This window comes from Pholcus phalangioides, unplaced genomic scaffold, assembly GCF_987345545.1.
Source record: "Pholcus phalangioides strain wild (caught in Gottingen) unplaced genomic scaffold, Ppha-v1.0 ptg000014l_1, whole genome shotgun sequence".
Classification (NCBI taxonomy): Eukaryota; Metazoa; Arthropoda; class Arachnida; order Araneae; family Pholcidae; genus Pholcus; species Pholcus phalangioides.
In genome coordinates this window covers 12,273,958-12,299,525 of record NW_028301607.1, presented here as the reverse complement: position 1 = coordinate 12,299,525, position 25,568 = coordinate 12,273,958, and the positions used below count along the sequence as shown (strand labels likewise).

The window sequence follows — 25,568 nt, the reverse complement described above, 5'->3', positions numbered from 1 at the left end:
AGCGGCCTTTAGTCTCGAATGGGTGCTATTAGACGAGCTCTCCGTAAAACTACTACGTCTATCTGCCCTGTGATTGGTTCAGAGCTCGACATCTCTGGATTGTCAACCATTCATTCTTCAAGTACCCCATTGGAAATGCGGAAGCTCGCATACGCAATAGAAACGTGTCAGTAGGCGAGCGTTATGTACCCACATACGTAAAAGGGAGGAGAATTTCAGAAGTGATGTGTTCCTCTTGAAATATATATGTAAGAGAGGAGCTTCACAAGCATATAAATGCGTGTGAAGCTTATTTCTAGACAAGGATAGGTGAAAGGTTGCGTACCCTTACGGAACACCTAGGATACCCCTAGAAATGCGTGGGATGTGTGTGCAAATTGGTAGGCACTCGTGTAGGAATAAGTGGGAATCTTGCTTATATATATACTTCCCGACATGCTCACAGACCATTTCTTGATTCATGTTTCTATTGAATGACCCCGAAGTTTATTCCAAGCCCTGTCATGTAACGCGGTTTTGGAATAATTTATTTAACTAAAGAAATACACCAATACAGTTGAATCCCATTATAACGAACTCTAAGAGACCCGAGAAATCACTTCGTTACAACGAAATTTCGTTATAAAGGAATTCCATGTTTTTACATTGTTCCTATGTAAACTTATCTTGGGGGATTAGAAAAGTGTTCGTTAAAACGACATTTTCACTATTACGGTATTCGACTGTATACACAAAAATGGATTGAACCGGTCATTCAAGGTGAGCATGATTGTCACATACTGGATGATGAGTTTTTCACAGAAACAGGTACAAAATTTTATCGATATCTCCAATAAATGTTCACTCATCCTCTTATTCGACGGAGTTTTTCCCCTATTTTAGCGATATTTCCAACATCAGCCAAATGAAATTTTTTAATGCAAAGGCCGGAAAACCCGTAAAAAATCTTATCATGAATTCGTCCGATAGTTTTTTTCTTCCTTCCGAGAAATGCGCTCAGATAGAAAGTAGTTCAAAGTATTAACTCTCGTATCGATTTCTTCGTAATTTTTTTTTTTTGTTATCTAAAGTGTTTGAATCGTGGTGGATATGGTTCTGAGCGTGACGTCATCGGCACCTGTTATCAGAAATCCCTTTAATGGCTTTCGATTCGATTCGGAAGTGCACAACAGACGCATTCCGCGGCGGTTTGCTGTTCTTCCGGCCGCTGTCATGATAACGATTCTCTGCCATTTTTTTTTGTTTGGTGTTTATTCTGCATTTGGTGTTTACTTTGCGTGGCAGTGGCGTTTTTTAACCATGCTGGAAATGTTTTCTTTTTTTCTTTATCTCAGACATTTTCGAAATTCCGGGCCGAACTACTAGACATCGTCGTGGGGCATGTTCACAAATTTCATTGTGAACAGCATCATTTTTGAAAGGTCGTATTTAATGGGTGGCCATATAATAACTTTCGCAGTTTGGAGGCATCTGCAACTGAAACTAATGAACGAAATGAAACTAAATTTCTCATATACAGAGTGAAAAGGATGGGGGAAGATGAATTCCGCAAAAAAAAGTACCCCAAAATCTTTTGATTTCTAATGATCACATGACTGATCTTATACCAGAGGTTTTCAACCTTTTTCCAGTCGCGAGCACTGCCTGTAGCCGTCATCAAGAGAAGAGCATCCTTACAGTAAGTTTAGGATACGAATGCATGAAATCAGGATTTTAATCCTTGAATGCAATTTTTACTAGTTTTTTTAATTGGAACGTTGATCAAGTGCTCGCGAGCACGAAATCGGGCATGAGTATCGAGCATAAGCGTACGCAGAATTTTCTCGGGGGGGGGGGGGGCTGTTTAGATTTCTTTTTTCCTTCTGAGGGGTTTACGTTTTTTCACTACTTACGAAATACTATTTTGGCGCTACAATTTGGAATTAGAATCCCCCCCCCCCTTTGTGTACGCCAATATTATCGAGCACTCTGGGTACTTCAGGGAGCTGCAGTTATTGCAGCATTTACCTCGTTTCTATACAGTTGCATAGGGCATATCGATTTGGCGAGCTATTGCAACGAGCGCTTGGACCACTACTGTAAGACCAGTAGTGGCCCAGGCTATGTCCCTTGAGGGATATAAGCCTTTCAATTACTATTAGTCCATGTGTCTTCGAACACTGCCGTAACAACTTCTCTTAGATTCACTATAATCCGGGATTACACTATAAAAGTTTGATAAAAGATCTTTTACGAAACGTGAAAAATAACCAATGCACACATATATATGCTCTTGAATTTTGATTTCCTTTTGTCTGTGTGTGTATGTTCATTAGTTTAGTTGCAGATGTCTTCGAACAGGGAAAGTTATTTTATGGCCACCGTGTGTATAAAGCACCTTTGCTACACAATACAGTGGCGTTACAACTGTTGAGGGAATGTCCCCTCTTGGGGAATGGTTTTCAAGAAGATATAAATAAAATCAGGATTTTAATCCTTGAATGCAATTTTTACTAGTTTTTTTAATTGGAACGTTGATCAAGTGCTCGCGAGCACGAAATCGGGCATGAGTATCGAGCATAAGCGTACGCAGAATTTTCTCGGGGGGGGGGGCTGTTTAGATTTCTTTTTTCCTTCTGAGGGGTTTACGTTTTTTCACTACTTACGAAATAATACTATTTTGGCGCTACAATTTGGAATTAGAATCCCCCCCCCCTTTGTGTACGCCAATATTATCGAGCACTCTGGGTACTTCAGGGAGCTGCAGTTATTGCAGCATTTACCTCGTTTCTATACAGTTGCATAGGGCATATCGATTTGGCGAGCTATTGCAACGGGCGCTTGGACCACTACTGTAAGACCAGTAGTGGCCCAGGCTATGTCCCTTGAGGGATATAATATAAGCCTTTCAATTACTATTAGTCCATGTGTCTTCGAACACTGCCGTAACAACTTCTCTTAGATTCACTATAATCCGGGATTACACTATAAAAGTTTGATAAAAGATCTTTTACGAAACGTGAAAAATAACCAATGCACACATATATATGCTCTTGAATTTTGATTTCCTTTTGTCTGTGTGTGTATGTTCATTAGTTTAGTTGCAGATGTCTTCGAACAGGGAAAGTTATTTTATGGCCACCGTGTGTGTATAAAGCACCTTTGCTACACAATACAGTGGCGTTACAACTGTTGAGGGAATGTCCCCTCTTGGGGAATGGTTTTCAAGAAGATATAAATGATTTGTATGATATATTTATCATTGGAATTACTAGTTATTAACACGGTGTTAAACTAGTGGCTCAAAAAAGGTTGATTGAAGATGTGACTATAACCATGTCGGTGAATATCAATTTTCGGATAGGAGATCGACGCGGATTGGTTAAAAACCTTAATTTAACCAATTCGTGTCTATCTCCTATCCAAAAATTGTGACTATAGTTTATACTATGTCGGTGAACACCACCCTGAGTCACTTGAACCGAGTTGCCACAAAACATTAGGAAATGTACTGGGTGGGGGCGTGATAATTAAAAATGTATATATGTATAAAATCACAACCAATGGCACACGAGAGTATATCTACGTTAGAAATGCATGTCGTGATCAAAAATTTTTTATTAAAAAAATTCACGCAATAGGTGGTGCTGTACTGTTTCTGTTTGGTTTGTAACGAGCGTCTGAAGACGTGAATCATGCAAATACTTTAACGAGGACTCTACTGCAAGGGACCTCATAATTTTTCGAGTCACGAGCACCGTCTATGCCCATCCTCGCAAGAAGAGCGCCATTGCGACATGTGCTCGAATTCAAATTAATCCAGTAGCACTCGAGTAGTAATAAATCAAGCATACTTTGGTGGTGCCTCACCCTGTGAGTACTGGGTGGAATAATTTGTCGGCTTCACCGCGATGAATGCATGGACTGAAATTATGGTATCCGACTACCGTTCTAAGTTTTTTCCTATAAAATATTACTACTACTTTACCGCGCACATATCCTCTTACGGCAATTTCCAACCAGTGGAGTTGAGTGGGAAAAGAAGGCTCCATCTATCGGTGGTCGCCCCAGGTTCGTTAGGTAAAGAAGTTGTTTCTGAAGCTCTTGGCTGGGATTCGAACCCGTGGACCTAGACAGTAACCTTCGAGGAAGGTTAGTGGAAGACAAGCATCGTGCCACTCGGGCGATATAAAATGGTACTGGAATGAACTTGAAATATATTTTTTTGGTAGGAAGCGTCTTAAAATAGTGAAAACTATCAAATTTGGACTACCTATGTCATTTTCTATGAACAAAGTAATTTTTTTGTCAAATTTTACGCAAAATTCATGTAATATTCTCAAAACACAATTGCAAAAAATTATATTAATGAAATATTTTTTTTTTCGCAGTGGAATTTAGCTAGTAATGATGCAGGTTTTTGGTAAAAACATTGTATGGCTCCCACGTTACACACAAATATGTGGATGCACTCGTAAATTTTTTGAAATTCCATTCTACATACCATGTATAAAACACTAATTGGAAATACATGTGATAGATTTTGGTACAAAACCACGACAATATATGACAAAATATCATGCTAAAATTTTGTAATGATGCAATCAATAGATTTTTAGAAATCATGTTTGAAACTCGAGTAAAATGTGAAAAAAATAGCATTCTTCGTAAAACGCGTTCAAAGTTTTTATTCCATGGATTACTGCTATGAAAAAAAACGCAACACTAAGGTGGACGTAACTTCGGTCCTAAGGCCGGGATGCTTGTAAACAATCTCTACATTTCTAGTTGCATTGTAGAAATTTAGCGCATCGTGATTGGCCGAAATGAGTGATGAACCATTACGCCACTCGTGGTGAAATTCCTGCTGGCGGCGTTTAACAACAGATACATTTAATTGTTGGAATAATGGTTATAGTACGAGTCATGTACCGAAGGTTGTGCTTTCGATCCGTTCTTAAAACCCCTCCAAATTTTTTTCCCATCCTTCCATCTTTGCTGTCATTTTACTGATTTACTGAAAAAATTTTCCATTTTTGTTTCTGATTTAATCAAATGCTGTTCACGTGCATCTCGAGGAGACAATAATAACGGCTCGCGAAGTGAGGCCCAGCTATCATTTACTGATTCGATAAAAAAAAAAAATGCTTTCATTTTTCGTTAATGAACCTTGAAATTCAGTTTTGCCCAAAACTCCGCCTCTCGTAACGTCTTGCTAGCTTTTTTGCTCGCAGTAACCAATTACCGGCGTGCTAATGCTTCCTGTGTTACTAAGAAAGTAGGGATTGTAACTACGCGGCCGGGATTACACTATAAAAGTTTTAAAAAAGTCCTTTAATAAAACTTTAAAAATGCATCCAGTAAGCTTATCGGTTACATTGGATCGAATGTAATAGATGCTCTTATTGGTTAAATTTTAAAGTTTTATAAAAGAACTTTTATATTAACATTTTATAGTGTTACCCCGGCCTAAAGGCTACACTGATGTGACGTGATTTCACGTAATGTCGGAGACGTGAATTCTGATGCGTTTAAGTTCTGTGACGTGGGAATTGCACGTAACTTAATTTACGTCACAATTTTCCACGAATCAGAATTCTCAACGTCTTTGACATTACACGATAATCACGTCACGTCAGTATGTTTCAGCCTTATGACTGGGATTAGAATCGAATGTAGATACTGGGATAGACCCGATAACTATAATAGCGTTGTGGAAGCGCTTTGATAAAACTTGAAAAATACAATCAATAAGCGCATCAGTTGCATTCGATAGGATTATTGGTTGTTTCAAGTTTTATAAAAGAACTTTTATCAAACATTTATAGCGTTGTTCCAGCCTAAGCGTCATAAATAAAGCAAGGCCTGTTTTGGAATCGCAGAAAAAATAGGGTTTTCGTAAAAAATATTTTAAAAAAACCGATAGTTTCTTCTAAAAAGACGTTTGAAAACGTCATTTTGGAAAAAAATATGGATTTTCATTTTTTTATTTTTTATAAAAGCCCTATTTGTTGCGATTCCAAAACAGGCCTTGTTTTGTTTATATGATGCTTAGAATCAAAGTTACGTTCATTTTAGTGTTGCGTTTTTACATACAAGTAATACGCGAATAAAGACTTTAAACGCGTTTTACGAAGAATGCTATTTTTGACATTTTACTTGACTTTGTGACACGATTTCTAAAAATTGTTGCATTGCATCCTTACGAAATTTTAATGCGATATTTTGCTATATATTGTTGAGGTTATGAACCAAAATCTAAGGTCTATCACATATATTTTTTGAATTACAGTGTTTTATAGACAAAATGTAGGAAGAAATTTCAAAAAATTCACACGTACTAAAACATATTTTGGTGTAACTTATGAACATATCGTGCAATCCTTTAGATTTTGGTTCATAACCTGCAAAATTACTAGCTAAATGCACTATGAAAATCACAAAGCATTTCATTATTAAAATTTTTTGCAATCGTGTTTCGAATATCACATGAATTTTGCCTAAAATTTGACATAAAAACGACTTTTTCGTAGAAAATATAATAGATAGATCAAAATTTGTCACTGTTTTGACCATTTCGAGACACTTTCTATCAAAAAATGTATTTAAAGTTCACTCCAGGACCATTTTAAAGAAAAGTGACAAGAAAGGTAGTCGGATACCTTAAAGCAGCGGTTCTCAACCTTTTTTGACTCACGGAGCCCTTTTTAGTATGTAATTTCTATGGCGGAGTCCCGTAGGCCTATTTGCCTATTTTTTATTTATCCATCAAATTTACTCATTTATTTTTATTTAAAATTACTTTTTTCAAATTAACGGTTTTTTTATATTTTCTTCGAGTGACCGCGGAGCCCCTGGAGAGTGCACACGGAGCCCTAAGAGTACCGCTGAGCATCGGTTGAGAACCGCTGCCTTGAAGCATCGAACAGATGTAGCTTGAACAACAGTGCACACGTTGTGTGACATTGTTGGGTTGAAAAAATTCCACTCTTTTAGGCCGGGATTACACTATAAAAGTTTTAGAAAAGTACATTTATAAAACTTTTATAGTGTAATCCCGGCCTTACCAAGTATTGTAGCTGTTTGTGGGCCAAATACTTTCTGGTACTTATTTTTTTTATGGCCATCTATACGTGAAATTTGGAACTTTTATTTTTCAAAAACATTTTGACTATGACAAGCATTCTACTGCAAACTACGTTCTCATCCGCCAATTTGTTATTTTTATATTTATATTATTTTTATATATTATTTATGTATTTGTATTTTCGATGTAGATTCCTAGTTCATTTGTCATGAACTTTTGTCCCCACTCTATACCATTCCCTTTTTTTCCCGTATGAAGTGGGAAAAAGTAATGTGTATTCAACTTTTTAAAAGGCCATTTGTATTTGCATTATGCTAGAATTCTTCTGAATGGCCACCTCCCACCCCTGTAGGGCGAATTTTTTCTTGTCCAAAAATTTTCCCCTACACATCAGTTTGCCTATTTCAAAAGAGCTACCTTTTCTCAGGACCAGTTTTCTCAGGGATAGAGTGTGACACTTTTAGGGAGTTTTCTTGGAAAACAAAACACGGTTGCATGTTTTTTTTATGACTGATTGCAATGTACATATTTTCATACCAGTATTCATTTTCCAGACTTATTCCGGTTTGTTCTGCGTTGTCGTGAATCCTTACAAGAAGCTACCCATATACACCGAGAAGGTGATAGAACTGTACAAAGGCAAGAAGCGCCATGAAGTGCCTCCACACATATTCGCTGTCACTGACGGTGCCTATAGGAGCATGCTGCAGGGTGAGTTTCGATATCATGCTTTTCGTTGTTATTGTTTGATTTAGCTTGAAATTTAAATGCTTTCATGTGCACTAAATACGACGGATGGAAATTCTGGTTCAAAAAAATGGTGGATTGTTTTAAAACATTGCGTAAACGCCAAGAGCTACTCGAAGTTTAGAGAGAAGGGGGAGAATTTTTCACTCTTGAGAATTAAGAAAGTGGACGCGTACAAAGCTGTAGGTCAGAGAGCCCGACCCGGGCCCACCCGGTAGAAAGAGTTGAATAACTTTTCTCCTCCCTACTTATAGAGATGACTTTTTCATTAGGAGATGTAATAATGCTTGTGGTTGGGCCTCCGTAGGATGGTTAAACTATAAAATGGGTAGAAATTATTTCAATTAACTACTTCAATATAATGAAAAAGATTCCCCTCCCCGATTTCCTAGTCCTTATGCCCTTGAGCAAGCGAGAGAGAGGTCAGTAGTGAGTGGCTTCGCGTACGTGCTTGGATCAGGTAACGCGAGACATTCGGAAAAAGTGCTGTGTAATGACTGGTTATTACGATGACAAGTGTTTTTAGCCTTCGGGGATATGAGAAAGTGGTTCGATATATATATTTTTTTCTGATTTCGCCCACGAACTAATTTTGCCTCTTATACTGCCGCTGCCGGTGGATTTGGCATTACGATTTTGATACTATAACGATTGTAGGCCCTTCTATGGAATCGTGGAATTGGATAGCGAGGGAGAGATGGTTCTTCTCAGCCCACAACACACGACTCAATGCCAAGACAAACTTCGGGAAAAAAAAGTTTGCTTGTCTCCGCCGGTAATCTGACCAAGCTGCTCTGGCAATCCGGGCAAGGGCATCAGCCAATACAGGGTGCTTTAGAATTCATGGGGCAAAACTTGGAAAAGTGATCTAAACAAGCCATTTTCGTCACACAATTCATGATCCTGATGCAAGCGGTGAACCTCTAGACCAGTGTTCCTCAACCCGGTACCATATGGCTCTCCCCCTTTACAGTTCTGAAATACACCGGGGGGGGGGGGGCACGGGTGACAATCAAGTGGAAGAGAGATCGATGACAGGCTGCTAAGCGGGTCACAAAGAGGTGTGAAAAAAATGCAGTTATTTCAATTGAAGCTTCATTTTTTTTTTATATAGTAAGAAAAGTGTGATTACATACTTCAGAATGAAACAGAACTGCCCATAGAACTAGGACCATCTTAACACATGTCTCCACCAGGACACAACCCTGGATCTTGAGTGCGTATGGGGGACTTGGATAAGGAGATCTGATACTATTTTTTTCCAAAAAAAATAAAATATATATAAGTATGTAAATTTGGATGTAGGTTACTCTGAAGCAAGTATGACTCTCCAATGCTGCTAAAATGGCTTTGCGTAGAACCTGGGCCATCTTAACACATGGATCCATTCAGGAATAGCCCTGAGCCAGATGTCATTAGTGGGTCCAAGGTGATGAGATCTGGTACCATGATTTGCAAAAGTAAATACATAAGCTGTTGCTTCCAGCTAAGGTAAGACCCCCCAGAACCTCTTTTTGCCCCGGGCCCATGGTGTTGAGACCGCACTGCATAGACATCTCTCCACGAAAACCCTCACCGAATCAGGGGTGGACCTTACTCATGAAATTTTCCTTCAATATCAATTTGCTCAAAAAATCAATCCGAAAACTAAAAAGGGCTTCGCTCCTTGATGGGGGGGGGGGGGGGGAGGCACGAGAGAAAAATTTGGTCCAAAGGGAGCCATGGGCGAAAAAAGGTTATACTGCTTTAGGTGGCACTGTCATTGTAGGAAAGTGCTGGTTTTGTCACTTAAATAATTTTTATGGGGGATTAAGGAAGGGATAGCTGGTATTTCCAATCAGGAAAAGGTGGGTACAGTATGTGTTTCGTGTGTGGTTCCACGGACGGGAATGCTCTGGAAGCCCGAAGACTGGTGGTGTTTTCCTACAAGACGTGTGCCGGATCGAGAAACCTAAAGGTGTCTGTGCGAAATATTCCAGTTCCTCCTAGCGGTGAATTTTGTAACTAATAATTATGATAGAAAAATATTTTTTTCATCTAATTAAATTTCCTTCTGAAATTAGGAAATATTCTAACCAGTTCTTATTTCAGATCATTTTTGTTTAATTTGAAACTTCTATTGTATTCACCATATAAATTTATGTTTATCAGTTTATAAATTTATATTATCGTCATATAAATGCATTCACTGATTTAATCATGATCCTAAAACTCAAATTCCTATATCCATAGACATATTCATCACATACACACAAAAAAGACCTTGTTTCATGCTTTTGGGGAAGGGGAGAATGGAATGTTATGGCCATCCAAATAAATCATTGTGATGGGGATTTTCTTTTTCTTTGCGGTTGTGTTTCCTTCATAAGAAATCCGAGGCACGTCTCTTTTTTTTCTCCATGTGACACATAACCCAGAGTTGGGCTACTGTTTTTTTTTTCCTATGCCATTACTTATCACATGCAGCAGAAAAAAATAAAAGGAGGGTCGTTGGCATTTCCAACTTAATCGTCAGTAGTTTTTCGTGGGTGGCCCAAACGTGTCAACCGCTTGGTGTTTTTCTTCCAAAACCCCCGTTTGCTACATAAACATTACACTGGCGCACTTGAGTAGACTAGACAACTGTATGTGGGGTGTCAATCAGTTCTGAGTTGGTGCGGAGTCCTGACGTTTTAATTATTTATTGACCTTTCATACCCATTATGTTATGTTCTGATCGTGTTTTTTAGTTGAAGAATCAGTTCAGATTGTTTTGGATTTCTTTTGTCCATCGAGTAGCTCCACATCTTTTAGTGGAGCCCCTACTCTTAGAATTTTCAAGGAATGCCCAAGCTGAACTCAACGAATACGCATCCCCCATAGATAAGATCCTATTACTATAGAAGATGGTGGCTTGGGTGCTAGAACAGATGGACTTCAATTAAAATGTGTCATGGTACAGACGGTATCGATCGATTGTTGATAGGACTTACGGTTTTGTGACCAGACCGGCCGTATCACATTGTGGCTATGTATAAGGTGCGTAGGAAAGTCCCTTTATCCTGGAATAATTCTAAAACCGTTGATAAGCATACTTCCAGATGGGAAAATAACATGTCGACCTCAAATACGTCATTCATATGGCAAGGGATTGCATCAGTGTTCGCCAATACACATCTGTATGCGTGATTCAAGCATCAAAATTCAATTTTTCTCAATTTCGTTGGGGGGGGGGGGAATACTCCTTCAAACTTTATTATTTTTCTTTAGTTATTTTTCACTGATTAAAATTTGGAGAGGAGTGAAATTATCCTCTCCAAAATTATTCAAAATAATTTTTTTCGGATAACACTGGGTTGTAGTTATTAAAATTGAAAAAAAAAATTAACTTTATTTCGCTCACCCGGTCCTAAAAAAATCCAATTAAAAAGTTGTTGCCCTGTCTCTCCCGAGCCAAAAAAAAAAAAGTGTTTAATTTCAATATTCGTTGAGATATTTGGATTCGAAAATCGCTTGAAATGACGGAAAGAACGGCACATAAAGCGTATTTGGGATAATGGGCGTAATGGTTAATGGGCTTATCCGCTAGTTTATGGGGATTTCCCCCCCCCCCTTCATTTTCAGCGATTTTCTAATTCAAAAACCACGCGAATATTGCCATTAAAAACATGAATATGTTTGGGCAAGACAAGCTTTACAACAGGACTAAAGGACAGGATGACCGAATAAAAAGTTAACGTTTTTATTTTAACAGCTACCACAACCCCTTGCAATACGGATGACGTATGTTAAGGTACACGTTATACGAAGAACCTTTCTCGATTGGGATAAGGCGACTTGATAAGGGCCTATTCTAGTGGCTATAGATTGGGGGTCATTCAAGTATTACGTCAGCATTGATGGGGGGGGGTTCCGATTTGTTGACTTTTGATGACCGGGGGGGGGGGGAGTTTGGATGATGCTTACGTCATCAACCACCCTTTATGAAGATATGAAATATTCTTAATGGCATCTTATTCAGTGCGGCAAAAGCAAAAAAATAAATTTCGATAGTTATTGGGCACCAAAACTAACATTCTCCCTGTTGATATAACATTCTCCCCTACAGAGCCAATTGGTGATCTATAAATGTTTCACGGATCCTTCAAGTGCTCAGGAAATGTGTCCGGGCTGCTTAAGTGCTCTGCAACTGTGCTACACATCACTCAAGTGATCCTTAATTATGCCACGGATCACTTAAGTAATCTGGGAACGCTCCGCGGGTAACTTGAGTGATGTGAAACCGCACTGGGGGCCGCTTAAGTGCTCTAAAACTGTGCCACAAAAGATCTCTAAATGTGCCACGGATCGCTTAATTGTTCTGAAACTGCGTTACGGGTTACTTAAGCGATCTTTGAATGTGAAAGTGATCTTTGAGGTCTACTTCAGTAATCTGAAAACGTGCCAAGAGCCACTTAAATGCTCTGGAATTGTGCCACGGGTCATTTAAGGAATTTGTAAATGTGCCGCGTAGTTCATTTTTACAAAATTAGGTTTGAGGAGGCAAGCCACATCAGATAACCTTCAGGGCCCCATTTGGTCTGCGGGGCAAGGGTTTACCATATATGGCTTAAATGGTGGGTCGCAATGAATTTCTTAGAGAAATTTTGAGTTCTTACCCTTCAAATAGCATTGAATTAAACAGAAATTGATTATAATATCGCAAAGCTATTTTCTTTCGAAATTTTAATTTTTTTGAAAATATTTTTGCATTAAAAAATTAATTTTCGTCTGAGGCGCACGAGCCTCCTAACCCCTCCCCCTTCCCACGTACGTTTCTGATTTCACCAATGCGTTAGGAGAGATTGTACTGACGAAATTTTGCTGACGGGGGGGGGGGCGGGGGCGTGTCAGAATTTTGCTAACTAGGTAAGTGGGGGGGGGTGTCATAAATGGCTAAAAATTTGCTGATATACTTGAACGTCCCCTTTAAAGTATGCTTCTAGAATCAACAGTTCGAGTTATTCCAAGATGAAGGGATTTTCCTAATGAACCCTGTACAGGTGTAAAAGATTTATTCATGTTTGAGCATAGCCCCCCCCCCCCCACTTTTAATCAGTTTTCTAATAAGAACGGTTTTCAAAACTAGCATATCACCATTGACTAATTACCGAATATGTCCTACGAACATTCGGCAAAGACGCACCGACTACTAAAAACCTCGTATTGTGATTCAAATGTCAAGCCATCTGTGTCTCTCGCACGAACATGAATGAAGTGACACGTTTTTTTTTTCCATACAGTATGTCCATCAACCATTTGTTACGATGAAGACTTGTCATTCATGAATGGCATCGCTCACTTCGTAAGAAGAAAAAAAAAACCATATTGATCTTGCTTTTTTGTGTGTTTGGTATGATAATTTGTGACACGCGCCGGGTATGCAGAGATTTAATAACTTCAGGTTTCCTGTCCTTTCCCTCCCAGATTTGATATTCATATTTGAATACGTTCTAACAAACTGAGGCCACGGGTCCCTGAAGGGCGCACTTTCAAATGACTGGAATTTGAGGCTTTTTTCCAACTCCGATATTTTTTCCTTCTTGCGGCCATAAATAGGTAGTTAATCCTATAGTTTTTTTTCTTTTTGTCATGGTGAGGTATTTCCTCCGCCTATGTATGCGTACGACACCTGCAAGTATCTTGGGTCGTTCTAGTACGTACAGCTACGACATCCGCCCGGTGGTGGATTACCCTATCTCCTCCTTCTCTCCCGTGTTTGCTGTCTGTGGAATGGCAAATATTGCCTCAGTTGCAGCCAAGGACGTTCCGTCGTCGTATATTTGCAAGGAAAGGATCTTCTCAGGTCGGCCATTACTACCTTTTATGGCGCAATAGTCACGTGACCCGTTTTCCGAATCCGTTGACTGGTGTTTTTTCTTTTCTTTTGTTTCTCTTCTTGAAATGGGACTTGCGAAACTTCATACGCATGCAAATATGATGGTTGTGGCTGCGCTCGAAAAAGTGCTTTTGGTGACCCCCCCCCCCCTCCTCCAAATTCAATTCGAGTATTCCTAAATAAATGCCCTCCCCCCCACCTCCTAGGTTAGGGATCCCAGACTGGAGTCTTGTCAGCCTCACCCACGTGGGGAAAGGGGCATATGTAGACCACTGTTTCCCAACCTGTGGTCCGCAGAATCATTTCATTGCTACATTACATGAATGGCGAATTTTGTTCTGTGAAATCGCAACTAATTTCTATTTTTTATGATATGCAAATTATAAAAGCAATACATTTTTGGATTTTAGTGGAGGTTATCGTCGAAATTAACCTTCTGAAGTTACGAAGGAGGGCGGTGACGTGGAGCATTAGCCATTACTACGGGCGGGGGGTCCGCGGGGGATTAATCGTCACTACAGGGAGGTCCGCGCAAACCGATGATCTTATTGGTCGAATTTTTCGAGTTTTATAAAAGGACTTCTATCAAACTTTTATAAAAGTTGGATAAAGGATCTTTCACAAAACTTGAAAAAACATCCAATAAACCTACTGGTTACATTTGCCCGAATGTAACAGATTCACTTATTGGTTGAATTTTCAAGTTTTATAAATGAACTTTTATGAAACTTTTATAGTGTAATCTCGGCCTTTAGATAGCAAAATAAGTGATCCAACCAGCTGATAAACCCGAAAGTCAAAATTTGCACATTCATGTATTTGTCAAGGGGGACGATATGCTAAAACATGCTTGTCATATCTTGGAATTTCTTAACTTTTTTAATTTTATTTTATATTAATTTTTTTCTTAATTCTTCTTTCTTAATTTTTGTTTTAAATCAGTAATTTTAGAATCATCACTAGTTTTCTTTGAATCGACTATTGTTTCCTCATATCGAAAAATTTGATCAAAATATTTTTAAATACGGTCACTTACCTGACATGTTATGTATAGGAACAAGATTTAAGACATTTAATCCGTTTAGCTAATTAAATCAAGTTAAATTATAAACTTTTAATAATTTTAATTGAAACTCAACTAAAATTTTAACCGCGATTAACAATTGATCGATTAACCGACCCGATTAATCGGACAGGCCTTAATAATAATTTATGGTATTTAATGTTAGGTTTATATTGCTCTTTGTAAAGAGACTTTTTTTAATGGGGGCGAGGTTCGCATTCCCGCTCCGTAGTTAGAACACTATGGAAAACCAACTTCAGAAGGTTACAGCCAACCTTCTGAAGTTCTTCAACCAACCTCAGAAGAACTCAACGAAATGTTGAGGAGTAAAACGGAATTTTGATAGAATCTCACATCTATACAATGCTGCATTATTAGCTGGTGCTAATAATGCAAACACTGGTACATGTACGGTTAAGGGGCCATTCAAGTATTACGTAAGCAGATTTTCAGCCATTTTTGACCCCCCCCCCCCCCCTTCAGCAAAAGTCAGCAAAATTTCGGTAGCAGCTTAGAATGTTTCATATCTTCAAAAGGCTGTGGTTGATGACGTAAGCAATCTTCGAACCCCCCTACCCCCTTGTCATCAAAAGTAAGCAAATCCGAACCCCCCCCCCCCCCGATGCTGACGTAATACTTGAATGACCCCTAAGTATAGTGGCAATTATGCAGTGAATTAATTACGAAACATGTAAATATACAGGGTGTCCCATAAATTCGTAAATATAGTGTAGTTTAAAAATTCATAAAGATTGAAGGAATTGGTATTTTTTGGAATGCGTTTTGGAAAGAAATAATTCTTTTCGAAGGGGGAATTTTTTTTTTTTGGTACACATGCAAATTAGTCCTATAAAATGCAGGGTGTACGATTAGCACCTCATTTCTGAATTTTCCCTGTTACTGGCACTCACTGGTTTTCATTGCGCTCTTGACCATTGATGGATAAAGGGCTATTGGTGAAGTTGTTTTACCCCTGCTACAAATCGCCGGCTGAGGCTTTACACTCACTCCTATCGGACTGATTCCCCTGGCCCTCTATCGACAAAAATTTGAACTAATTTTTTTTTCTGGACCAAAAAAATCTTTTTCGTTAGAATAACTTATTCGCAAACCGCATTCAAATCTATCAGTACCGCATTCTAATCTTTCTCAACCTATGGTTCGCGAACCAGAAGAAGTGGTCCGCAAGCAGACTATAAAATTATTCACTCGTTGTAATTGATATTAGTAATATACATCTGGGTTCAAACAAATTATTCCTTCATACTTAGGTTCACCATACGTCATCGAGGCAAATGCAGGAAATTGCGATCCTAAATAAGGGATATCACAAATTTTGTCAAAAAATGCAATTTAATTCTTTAAATGTGGTTTGCTAATTACTGATAAAATTGCTGAAGGGTGGGGAAAGGAAGAGCTACTAAAAATCGCAGTAAACAAACTGCGAAATCGGGATCTTTAATAATAATCCGTAAAATACGAGACATCGTCAATTGTCACCAAAAACATTACCAGAAGTAGGAACAATCACCGTAATTAAAATTCAAAAAAAAAAAAAAAAAATTGCGGACAAAACGTTAAATCTGACAAATATGTGAGATGAATATTTATAATTTTCGTCGTCATAATATAAAACATATTATGAAAACGCTGTATTCACGATTTTGTGAGTATTACAAACTCAAATGAAAGTATTTTAAAAAAGTCTTGTGATGAAAAAAACTAGACAAATGTATAAAAAAAATCGAGAAACGGAAATTTTACAGGAATATCGCTTAATATGGGACACAACTGGTCCGTCATTGTTTGACATGGTCCTTGCTTTCAGAAAGGTTGAGAAACACTGAAATATACTAATTCCTTTAATTCTTATGAATTTTTAAACAATTCTGTGTGGTGTTTGGTCAGAACATAACTCCAAAATCACATTTTTGAGATATAAGCATTGTCATTTAAAAATCAAAAATAAAGCATACACACAAATACAAATGGAAATATACGTCAGCATGTTGTTTGGCCGTTTAACCACACAAATTTACGTATTTATGGGGCACCATGTATATACAACATGAGAATCCGAGCATTTGCCATCATTACTTAAAATACGGAAGAGAGATGGCAGCACCAGCGAGAGCACGAAACAAGCACAACTCTGACAACATAAATACGTTAGTAGCCCCACATACAGCTCACATTTTTTTTGACATATAAAGATTCGTTAGAAATCCTCCGCAAGTACAAATTTACTCACAGAGGAATGCGTAAGAGGTGCTTCTACGTTTAAGTAGTAGTGAATTGAAATATGTATATAAATTACAAAAATTATGTTCATACCAGATTTTAGTGAAGATTATGAATTGAAGTTAGCCACGTTGGAAAAAAAAGTACATTTTTGTGAGAAAAAGTCGGGAAGTGCAAAACTACTGGAATATCCACTTTAACTGGCCATATAATAACAATGCAATTGAATATAGGCAACACCAAATTAATCGCGTAAAATTTCCTCTTATATACCATGTCTTTTCGTTATCATGGACGTCATAAGCCAGGTTCATAAACATTTGGCTTTCTGGGAATCACAACCGGTACTACCAATTATTGACGTTACAATGGAGGCAATTACAATTGAGTTGGACTGTAATAAATTGTAGAGATGAAGTTGTAAAACGATTGTGTCCTGTAATTTTAAACTGGTCCGCGTTTTGTTCGCTTTAGTTCACACAGATTGTTCTGTCGCATTGTGATCGGCCTCTGACTCAAGTTCAACCTCTACCGTGAATACACATTTTTATATTATTTTTCGGTTAACTCACTATTGTTGGCATGTGCCACGAAAAGGTGGGGTTCAGATCGACTAGCTGCTGCTGTGTGCCAATCCGATTGCGCAAGTGGGAGATCAACTGTTTTTTCGTGTCGTTACTCGAACTGTTTCGTCTGATAAAAAGTAGACAGGCCCGTCGCACGTGTAGTAGTAGTAGTGCCTACGTGGCTTGAATATAAATTAGGGCGAGATCGACATACATAAAGCTTTGTGTCTGTGTGTGTGTTATTCAGTTTATCGCGTAAATATCTTGGTTCGTCAAAACGAGTGTTACTCGAAGATAACGAGCTACCATTATTGGCTGGTGGTGTTGATTTATCGATTTTTTTTTTTGTTCGAACTTGTAATGGATTCTCGTGCATTGTGTGTGTTTCACGAATGGGGAGGTCGTGACCTTGCAGTGAAGTCCCTGCGAATTTCTGATGAGCAGTGAATTGGGATTTAGAATCTATTCCATTTCGTTTTTTACTTGAATACGTCTTTTGGATCAGTTACGTTTCCGAAACGTGCACAGGCAGTGTGAAGACCCGCTACTTGGTTCGTGTGGTTATCGTTATGATAGAGACTCTTATTGCAGAGATCCAGGTTGAACCACGGGTGGTCGGCTGAAGTTTGTTTTCTGTGGTTTTCCAATTTAGACGATCGAATGCGAGCTGTTCTCCCATCAAAAAACGTCTCTCCACAATATTTGAAACTCAACTGGCAAAATAACCCGCCAGGTTGTTGCTTCTGAATTCGGAAGGCATGTGACAGCACTTTCTAAAAACATAAGCATTCCTCGAAATCAAATTTCACGCTAGGTACACAACACGACACAAACTCCGACATGTACCAATTCGTTAGAAGTTCCTTAGAGGAATATTTGGGAGGTGCATATGCAGTTTAGACAGTGTAAAGAGTGCTCGATGTTTGATTTCATGCACGCAAGCTCTTGATCAGCAACCTTACTGAATGCCGCCGTTCAAGTATCAGCAATAAGTTGGTTTCAGCCAGTGCCGTCTTAACGCATGGGCCCACTCTGACACTGCGCTTGGGCCCTATGAAGATGAGATCAAGTTACAATTTTCGAGAGTAAGCATTTAAATTCGTAGGCATTTCTAGCCAGGCATAGGTCCTCAGCAAAACGACTTTTCCTGGGGGATCCATGTCAAGATTCGACAAATCGAGAAAAAATTTAGGCGCCAGTGTTTTTTTTAGCAGCTATCTGGCGCCTGGAATTTATCAACAATGGTGTATGCATAAGAAGAAACAGACGTCTCATACGGGGGGGGGGGGGGAATGTGTATAGTGAACGTGGGGAAGTCATCGTCCCTCCACTGTATCTGCCTACGGGTCCATGATGCTCTTAAGACGGCTCTGGTTTGAGCATATCTGTTTTTGCGCTGTTGAAACCAGGCTTGTTTCTAGGGCAGTGTGTCGGGAGATGTCCAACTTATTGTGTAAGCTCGTTGAATCGTCCCGTATTTTACGGAAAATTTTTTTTTTTCATATAATTCGGCTCTTGGGAAGAGCGATTGCCCTCTTCCCCCCCCCCCCCCATCAGATCTGCGCCTGGTTGAAATACGTACTCACGCTTAAACTTGCCACTGTGTTTATGGCATCCTCTGTCTTCCCCAGTTAGTTATTCTAATTTAATTGAAAGATGATGGTGAAAAAAATTCTATCACAGAGCGTATAAATTACGCTCAAAGATGCGTGGTAGTCGCTGTTTGGAACAAGAACAACGCAAAAAATCGTAATGTTTTTCTTGAAGAAACTAAAGATGGGTCTCATCACACACACACAAGGTTAAAGTCCTTTCAGTTTTTTTTTGCTGGCCTCCGTTATCCTCAGCCGAGTTTGCCTGTTCCTACCCTCATTGAAGGGAACCCGCTGACACAAACAAGACTGTTGAGTCTGTCTGCGGCAACCAGGGACGGGAAATAAGAGAGTGAAAAAAAAGAAGAAAAAGCCCCCCCCCCCACCCCCCACCCCCCCCGTTATAAAACACTGTCATCATCATGCCTTGTACATTTTTCGGCAACGACAGATTTACATTTCTTCTAACATCAGAGACTGGCAAGCAGCAGGTCCGGTTAGCCTAGACAGGTTGAGAGATTTGTTGCAGAGTCATCTTTTCTCTTTTTCTCTCCCTTATCATTTCCTTCTCTCTCCCCCCCCCCCCCCTACCCGGAGAATTTTAGATGTATGAAGTACATGGAAATGCTTTCTCAGAATTCATCCGTCCGCAGCAGCAGGCGCATGCATGCATACCTCTTGAGAAGAGTCATGTGAAAGAGGAAGAGAAGAAAAAGGAATCCTAATCGCATTCCTTAGTTCCACTGACCGCGTTTGCTCAGTCTTATCGTTCCTTGGTTATGTTTCTTTTCTCTTTCCAATCTGAGTCAGTTTTTTTCCCCTTCACTTCCATTAATGGAAAGTGTTCGCCATGCATAACAGGAATATTATTCAACTTCCATATTTGTGGGAATCATCCTTAATCCCGTGAAAATGGATAATGTCGTTCTTTGTGTTGCTTATTGGGCTTAAACATGCGAATTAATTACGCATGCACGGCACGGGTTTATTTCTTCTTCCTTTCTCCGAGTGATTCAGTTTCATCTGTTACGTAAAGGGAAAAATATTTCGCAATATTATGAATGATTTTTTTGATTTTTCGCGCGATTTGTTTTTATATTATAGAGAATTATTTTTTTTGTTGGTGTTTAGTGGAAAGTCCGAAAATGAATTCATCAGCCAGCTATTGAAACCTTCATAGGGGAGACGGATTTATTGAAATATGAAAATGATATTGTACCGACCATCACCATCTGCTAGACCAGTGTTTCTCAACCTATTTTAGCATATAGCTCCCTTTGGACCATATTTTCTTCTAATGCCCCACACTCCATCTTATCCAGCTCCCCCCCCCCTCCAACTTCATCTGTTAGAGACACTTTCTACTTATTGAACTGAATTTATTCAAATTAAATAGTTTTCGAAAAAAAATTTTATAAATAAGGTCGATCTGGACTAGATGTGGATCTGGCCGCTGTGGTGGTCGAGTGGTCATAGTAACGGACTCGCTCTGTGAGATCCCGGGTTTGAACCCCACCGTCGCCACAGTGGTGGTCGGCTGAAGTTGGTTTTCTGTGGTTCCCAACTTCAAGGCGCAAATGCGAGCCGATCTCCCCTTTAAAAAGTCTCGCCACAGAGAGCAACAGACCTACAAACAGTACAAATGTAATTCAATCATAACGCATCATTCACTTCTGAAATATAGATGGCAGCACTGAAAAACCAAACACAGCACTACATACGCACTCAGACTGGTTGGGGTCATTCAAGTATTACGTCAGCATCGAAGGGGGAGGGGTTTCGGATTTGCTGACTTTTGATGACAAGGGGGAGAGGGGGGTTTGAAGGTTGCTTACGTAATCAACCACCCTTTTTGAAGATATGAAATATTCTAAGCTGCTGACAGAGGAGGAGAGGGTCAGTGTTTTGCTGATGGGGGGGGGGGGTGTCAAAAATGGCTAAAAATCTGCTTACATAATACTTGAATGGCCTTTTAGGCACACACACACACACACAGTTACACTTCTGGCACAACTCACTAGGTAGTAAATCGCCCATATATGGTGATAGACCTGAGTTGCACTCGGTTTGAAAGAAAGAAAGGTGTGGATCTGGAGGGGGGGGGGACAGGCTGAATCTCTCAGCCACTCTTAGACCTGAGCATTCATTTTTTGGAATTTTTAAAATGTTTTTGCATTTTTGGCACTCAAAAAATTCATTAAAGATTTGCTGACATTTGTTTTTATTTTGTTAATATTTTGTTAAGAAATAATTCACTTCAACTTTTTTCAGCCAAGATGATTGCAGGGTACATTCATCTTCACATGCAATTTTTTCCAGAATTTTATTACTAAATTTTATGTAATAAATCACACTTTTCCCGGAGACACTTTCTCCTAGAAGCCATCTTAAAAATTCCTTGAAAGTTCAAGTTTAAGTGCTGCCCTCTGATGAAAGCCCCTAAAGTTTGTATTCACCATATTTCTAATGCAAAACACACACAATCCTGTAAGACGGCTCAACTCCCTGAGGTCAAAAGAAAAAAATTCTACAGTGACAGAAAGCAACCCCCACATTTGTAGTCCCAGGGTCTGAAAGGGTTATAAAGAAAAACTATTTGAAATGCGGAAAATCACACATCATCCTGCCCACTCTGGGTTAAGTTGAGCTTACTTCTAGTTGGGTGTTCATACAGGACCATCTTAAGCTCATAGGTTTCTGGACAAAGTGATGTTCTGCGTCTAGTTGGGATTTTATACAGGACCGTCTTAAGCACAAAGAACATCACTTTGAGAAAACCTATGTCCTCATATTTAGAACTAATAATTAACATATTTGGATACTTTCGGAGATCATAGTTTCAGATTTCATCATGTAGGTTTTTTTATGGGCATGAGACCCCACAGGTCATGCCTGGTTGGGCCCACGTGTTAAGATAGCCCAGATTCAGATATGTATGGGGGCCTACAGGATGTGATCTAGCACTGCAAATGTGGGTTACTTTAGCCCACTTTTTTTGTATTAAACTTTGTTTAATCTTGAATCTTGTTAATCTTGAAGCCCATGATTTTTACACAGCCCTGCAAGGAACTGAGACAAGTGGTTAACATAACATAATTTATTTGTCCTCAGTCAATTACGAAAATACTATAAAAATTTTAATTTATAATTAAATGACATTTTACAATATTTGAAAGAAAATGTTTGAATTGACACGGTAGAACAGTTAATTCATAATTTGATGAAGAAAGCTGGGACAGGAAAGAGAGCAATAGCTAAAAGCTAGTAAAATGCTCTCGACCCTATGACATCTCTGAACTTGGGATACACATAAATATTCTTATTTCTTTTTGACCTGAAAGAAAGATAAAAAAAACGAAGTATATCAGCCCAATAGATGTAAATATATTTATTACTTAAATTAAAAAATGAATTATGGCAACCAAAAGCTGATATAAGATTTCATGCTACAGTTTTTTTTCACTATGATTCAATGACAAATTTTTAATAATATAAATGGTAGGGAAAAAGCTAGACAAAAATAAAAATTAAAAGAATCTACACTTGATGTTAACCATCTATATAACCAAATCGAGTTATTGTTTACATTTAAATTTACCTGTAGAATTATTTATTATTTGATATAGAAATTTATCAGTTTAAATTAATTGTTCATTTCATAATAGTTGTTTAAATTTCATTTATTTTCTTCCCATTCATTAATTTGTTAGTGACATTGCTATTGCAGTACTTTACTAACCACAGTTAATGAAACAGAAGGAAAGTTGCTTTCACAATCAAAGGAGTTTCATCTGAGTTTCTGTGAAAACTTCATAATTAGCTGTATAATTAGTTCAGAAGAACGAGTCAGTGAAAAGAATAATTTTTTAAGAAGGGCCAAGTGAGTCACTTGAGTCACTTGAACTTCACAAGTTAGCTCACCTAACTCTAGCACTGGGTCCACAGACAATTTTGCTTATAAAATTTCAAATGTCACTAACCTGGTTGAAAATCCTCGAAACAATTTTTATTACAATGCTTCTAATCATATATGTGTAAACTATTTAATCTTTCTTCATGTTTCAGATCGCGAAGACCAGTCAATTCTTTGCACGTAAGTTCCTTTCTATATTTCTGTTTTTAGATAGAATAGCAAAAATCAGTTTTTCTCCCTTCATTTATATTGAATCATAGAATCTGTAACATTGTGATTTTGTTTCATAATTGTTTGCTCATCTTTGATAATTAATGTATATATTTTTTAATCTACATTTTTAGCGGTGAATCTGGAGCTGGAAAAACAGAAAATACCAAGAAAGTTATACAGTACCTGGCTTATGTCGCATCCTCAAAACCCAGAGCTTCCTCAGTTGGAGGCTCTCATTCAGTAAGACTTGTAGCATTATATTTTTTTATTGAGTTACTAAGGATTTGTTGTGGGCTAACACATGTTATAGAAGAGCATTGTTAAGAATTCTGTATGATTGCAAAATATTCAAATCAACGAAATATCAGCCTCTGAATCAGGAATTTTAGTGTTATACATCTGAAAGTCTTTACTATTAGTTTTTCAAAAAATTTTTCATTAGAAATTCTCTCCTAGTGCTAGTCTTTTTCACAGTGTATCAGATAGATTATCCTTATGACACTTTGTTCCAAGTTATTCCACATAAATATTCCATTTACGGTGCATGACCCAATTATCTGGAGTTACCTGATCCATTTTGCCCCTATACCTAGCTTTGACGATCGATTTGCACGTCAAAACCACTGCAGTCCTGTACCAGAATTTCTTCTAGCTTCAATCTGCCCGTGCATAGTTCACCATCTTTCGGGTTCCAATTCACCTTGATCCCTAGCACCATTCACAATCTGTTGGCAAATCATTCAAATACCTGGCTAAAATAATGCATACAGTCGACACTTTATAACAACTGGCTTATTGTGACTGTTCCCTGGTGATGAAATTTTTATGTTCAGTTCTAAATTCTCTCCTATTCAAGGCATGTTATTTTTAATCTGAAAATATCATTCCCTCCATTACAATGTTCAAACTCCGCTCTTACCACTCATTTTTTATGCAAAGGTATTAACAAAATCTGTTCTTAGCTGTGGTCGACCTATTAATAATTAATTTAAATTTTACTATTATTTTATAACTTTATACATTTTCAGTGCACTGCTTACATTATATCAAAATTCATAGTGTATAATTTGAATGAATGAATGTACAAATTTTCATTTGAACAAATGAATGTTTTGTTCTGATTGATTTTTTTCAAATCTGGAATTTTCTTAAGATAATGCTTATATATAATATAGTAGCCATCCTATATCATTTTTTGTAGACTGAGTGGGGATATCACATTATAGCAAAATCGACTGCATTTTGTTTGCGTGTTATATCAATTTTTTATGTATAGAATGTATAAAATTGCTTCAGATACATTTGACTTTGAGTGTTTATATCTGATGAATAAATTTTTGGATCAAAATTTGCAAATGGGAATTACAGGTTTTTTTTTTGCTTGTGATCCAATGGGGATTCATTATTTATAAAAAATCACCCACAAATATGGGTTAAAAGTATTTGTTTTCTGGGATGGGTAAAATAGTAGTAATGAGTAAATGTTTTGAGTTTTTTTTTATAAAGCATGTTACTCTCTGGGCCGATTTAAATCTTCATTCTCGGATTCTATAAATATAATTTTTCCTTTCAGAATGATGAATGCATTTACGCTGAAAGTGCTCAAAAGAATGTTTGCTGTTCTGTCCCTCTCTTTCAGATTTTGGACCTCATTGCCATCTTTCAAGAGTTTTAAAATTTTCTTTTAGCATGCTACAAAGTGTATCTGGAAAGGCTTTTCTTCAATGGGAATGTGACATTGATGAAAAGTTGGAATGATCTTGCTTTTTTTTTACTACTTTTGTCTTGTGATGGTGAAGTTTTGTGTATGTTGTTTTTGTTGAATATACTGCATGTTTTTACATGTATGTGGCTTAGTTTCTGATATTCTTAGTTTGCATCTCCCCCCTTGTAGTATTATGCATGTTCTATCTTGTATTTGCACCTTTACAATTTCTTCACTCTTTTTCTCTCTTTTTAGTATCACCAAGTGCCTAATTTAATTGTAAGTACTTTTTTGGATGTTAAGTCTTTTTCCCCCCCCCACCCCTTGACTTCAATTTATTTGCACATGTTTTGCCATATTTTGCTGCTGTAAATGAACATATTAATGACTTGTAGAAACCACAGCAGAACCACAATTATCTGAAATAAAGTAGGGCTAAAACCCATTTTTTGGATAAGAAAAATATTTCAAGCAAATATTTTATTTCCTTAAAGAGCTTTTGAAGAACCATACTAAGGGAGCTTTTTAAAGCTAATGAATAGCTAAACATTGTAGAGATTTTTTGGTTTTATTTATATGCTTTTATATAAATCAAACAATCAGCT

At 38.0% G+C, this 25,568-nt stretch overlaps 1 protein-coding gene across 2 annotated transcripts in view; it reads left to right on the top strand.

The window, feature by feature from the left end:
* The window catches only part of zip (myosin heavy chain 10), a 94,599-nt gene that overhangs the window by 37,559 nt on the left and 31,472 nt on the right, over positions 1–25,568 (top strand). Inside the window, exons 2-5 of one of the 2 annotated variants that reach the window (XM_089241754.1) lie at positions 7,621–7,777; positions 23,198–23,225; positions 23,390–23,498; positions 25,219–25,242. In XM_089241754.1, coding sequence (XP_089097880.1) covers positions 7,621–7,777; positions 23,198–23,225; positions 23,390–23,498; positions 25,219–25,242 — 318 coding nt within the window. The remainder of the gene's footprint in view (positions 1–7,620; positions 7,778–23,197; positions 23,226–23,389; positions 23,499–25,218; positions 25,243–25,568) is intronic. The other variant, XM_089241755.1, reaches the window with a different exon arrangement.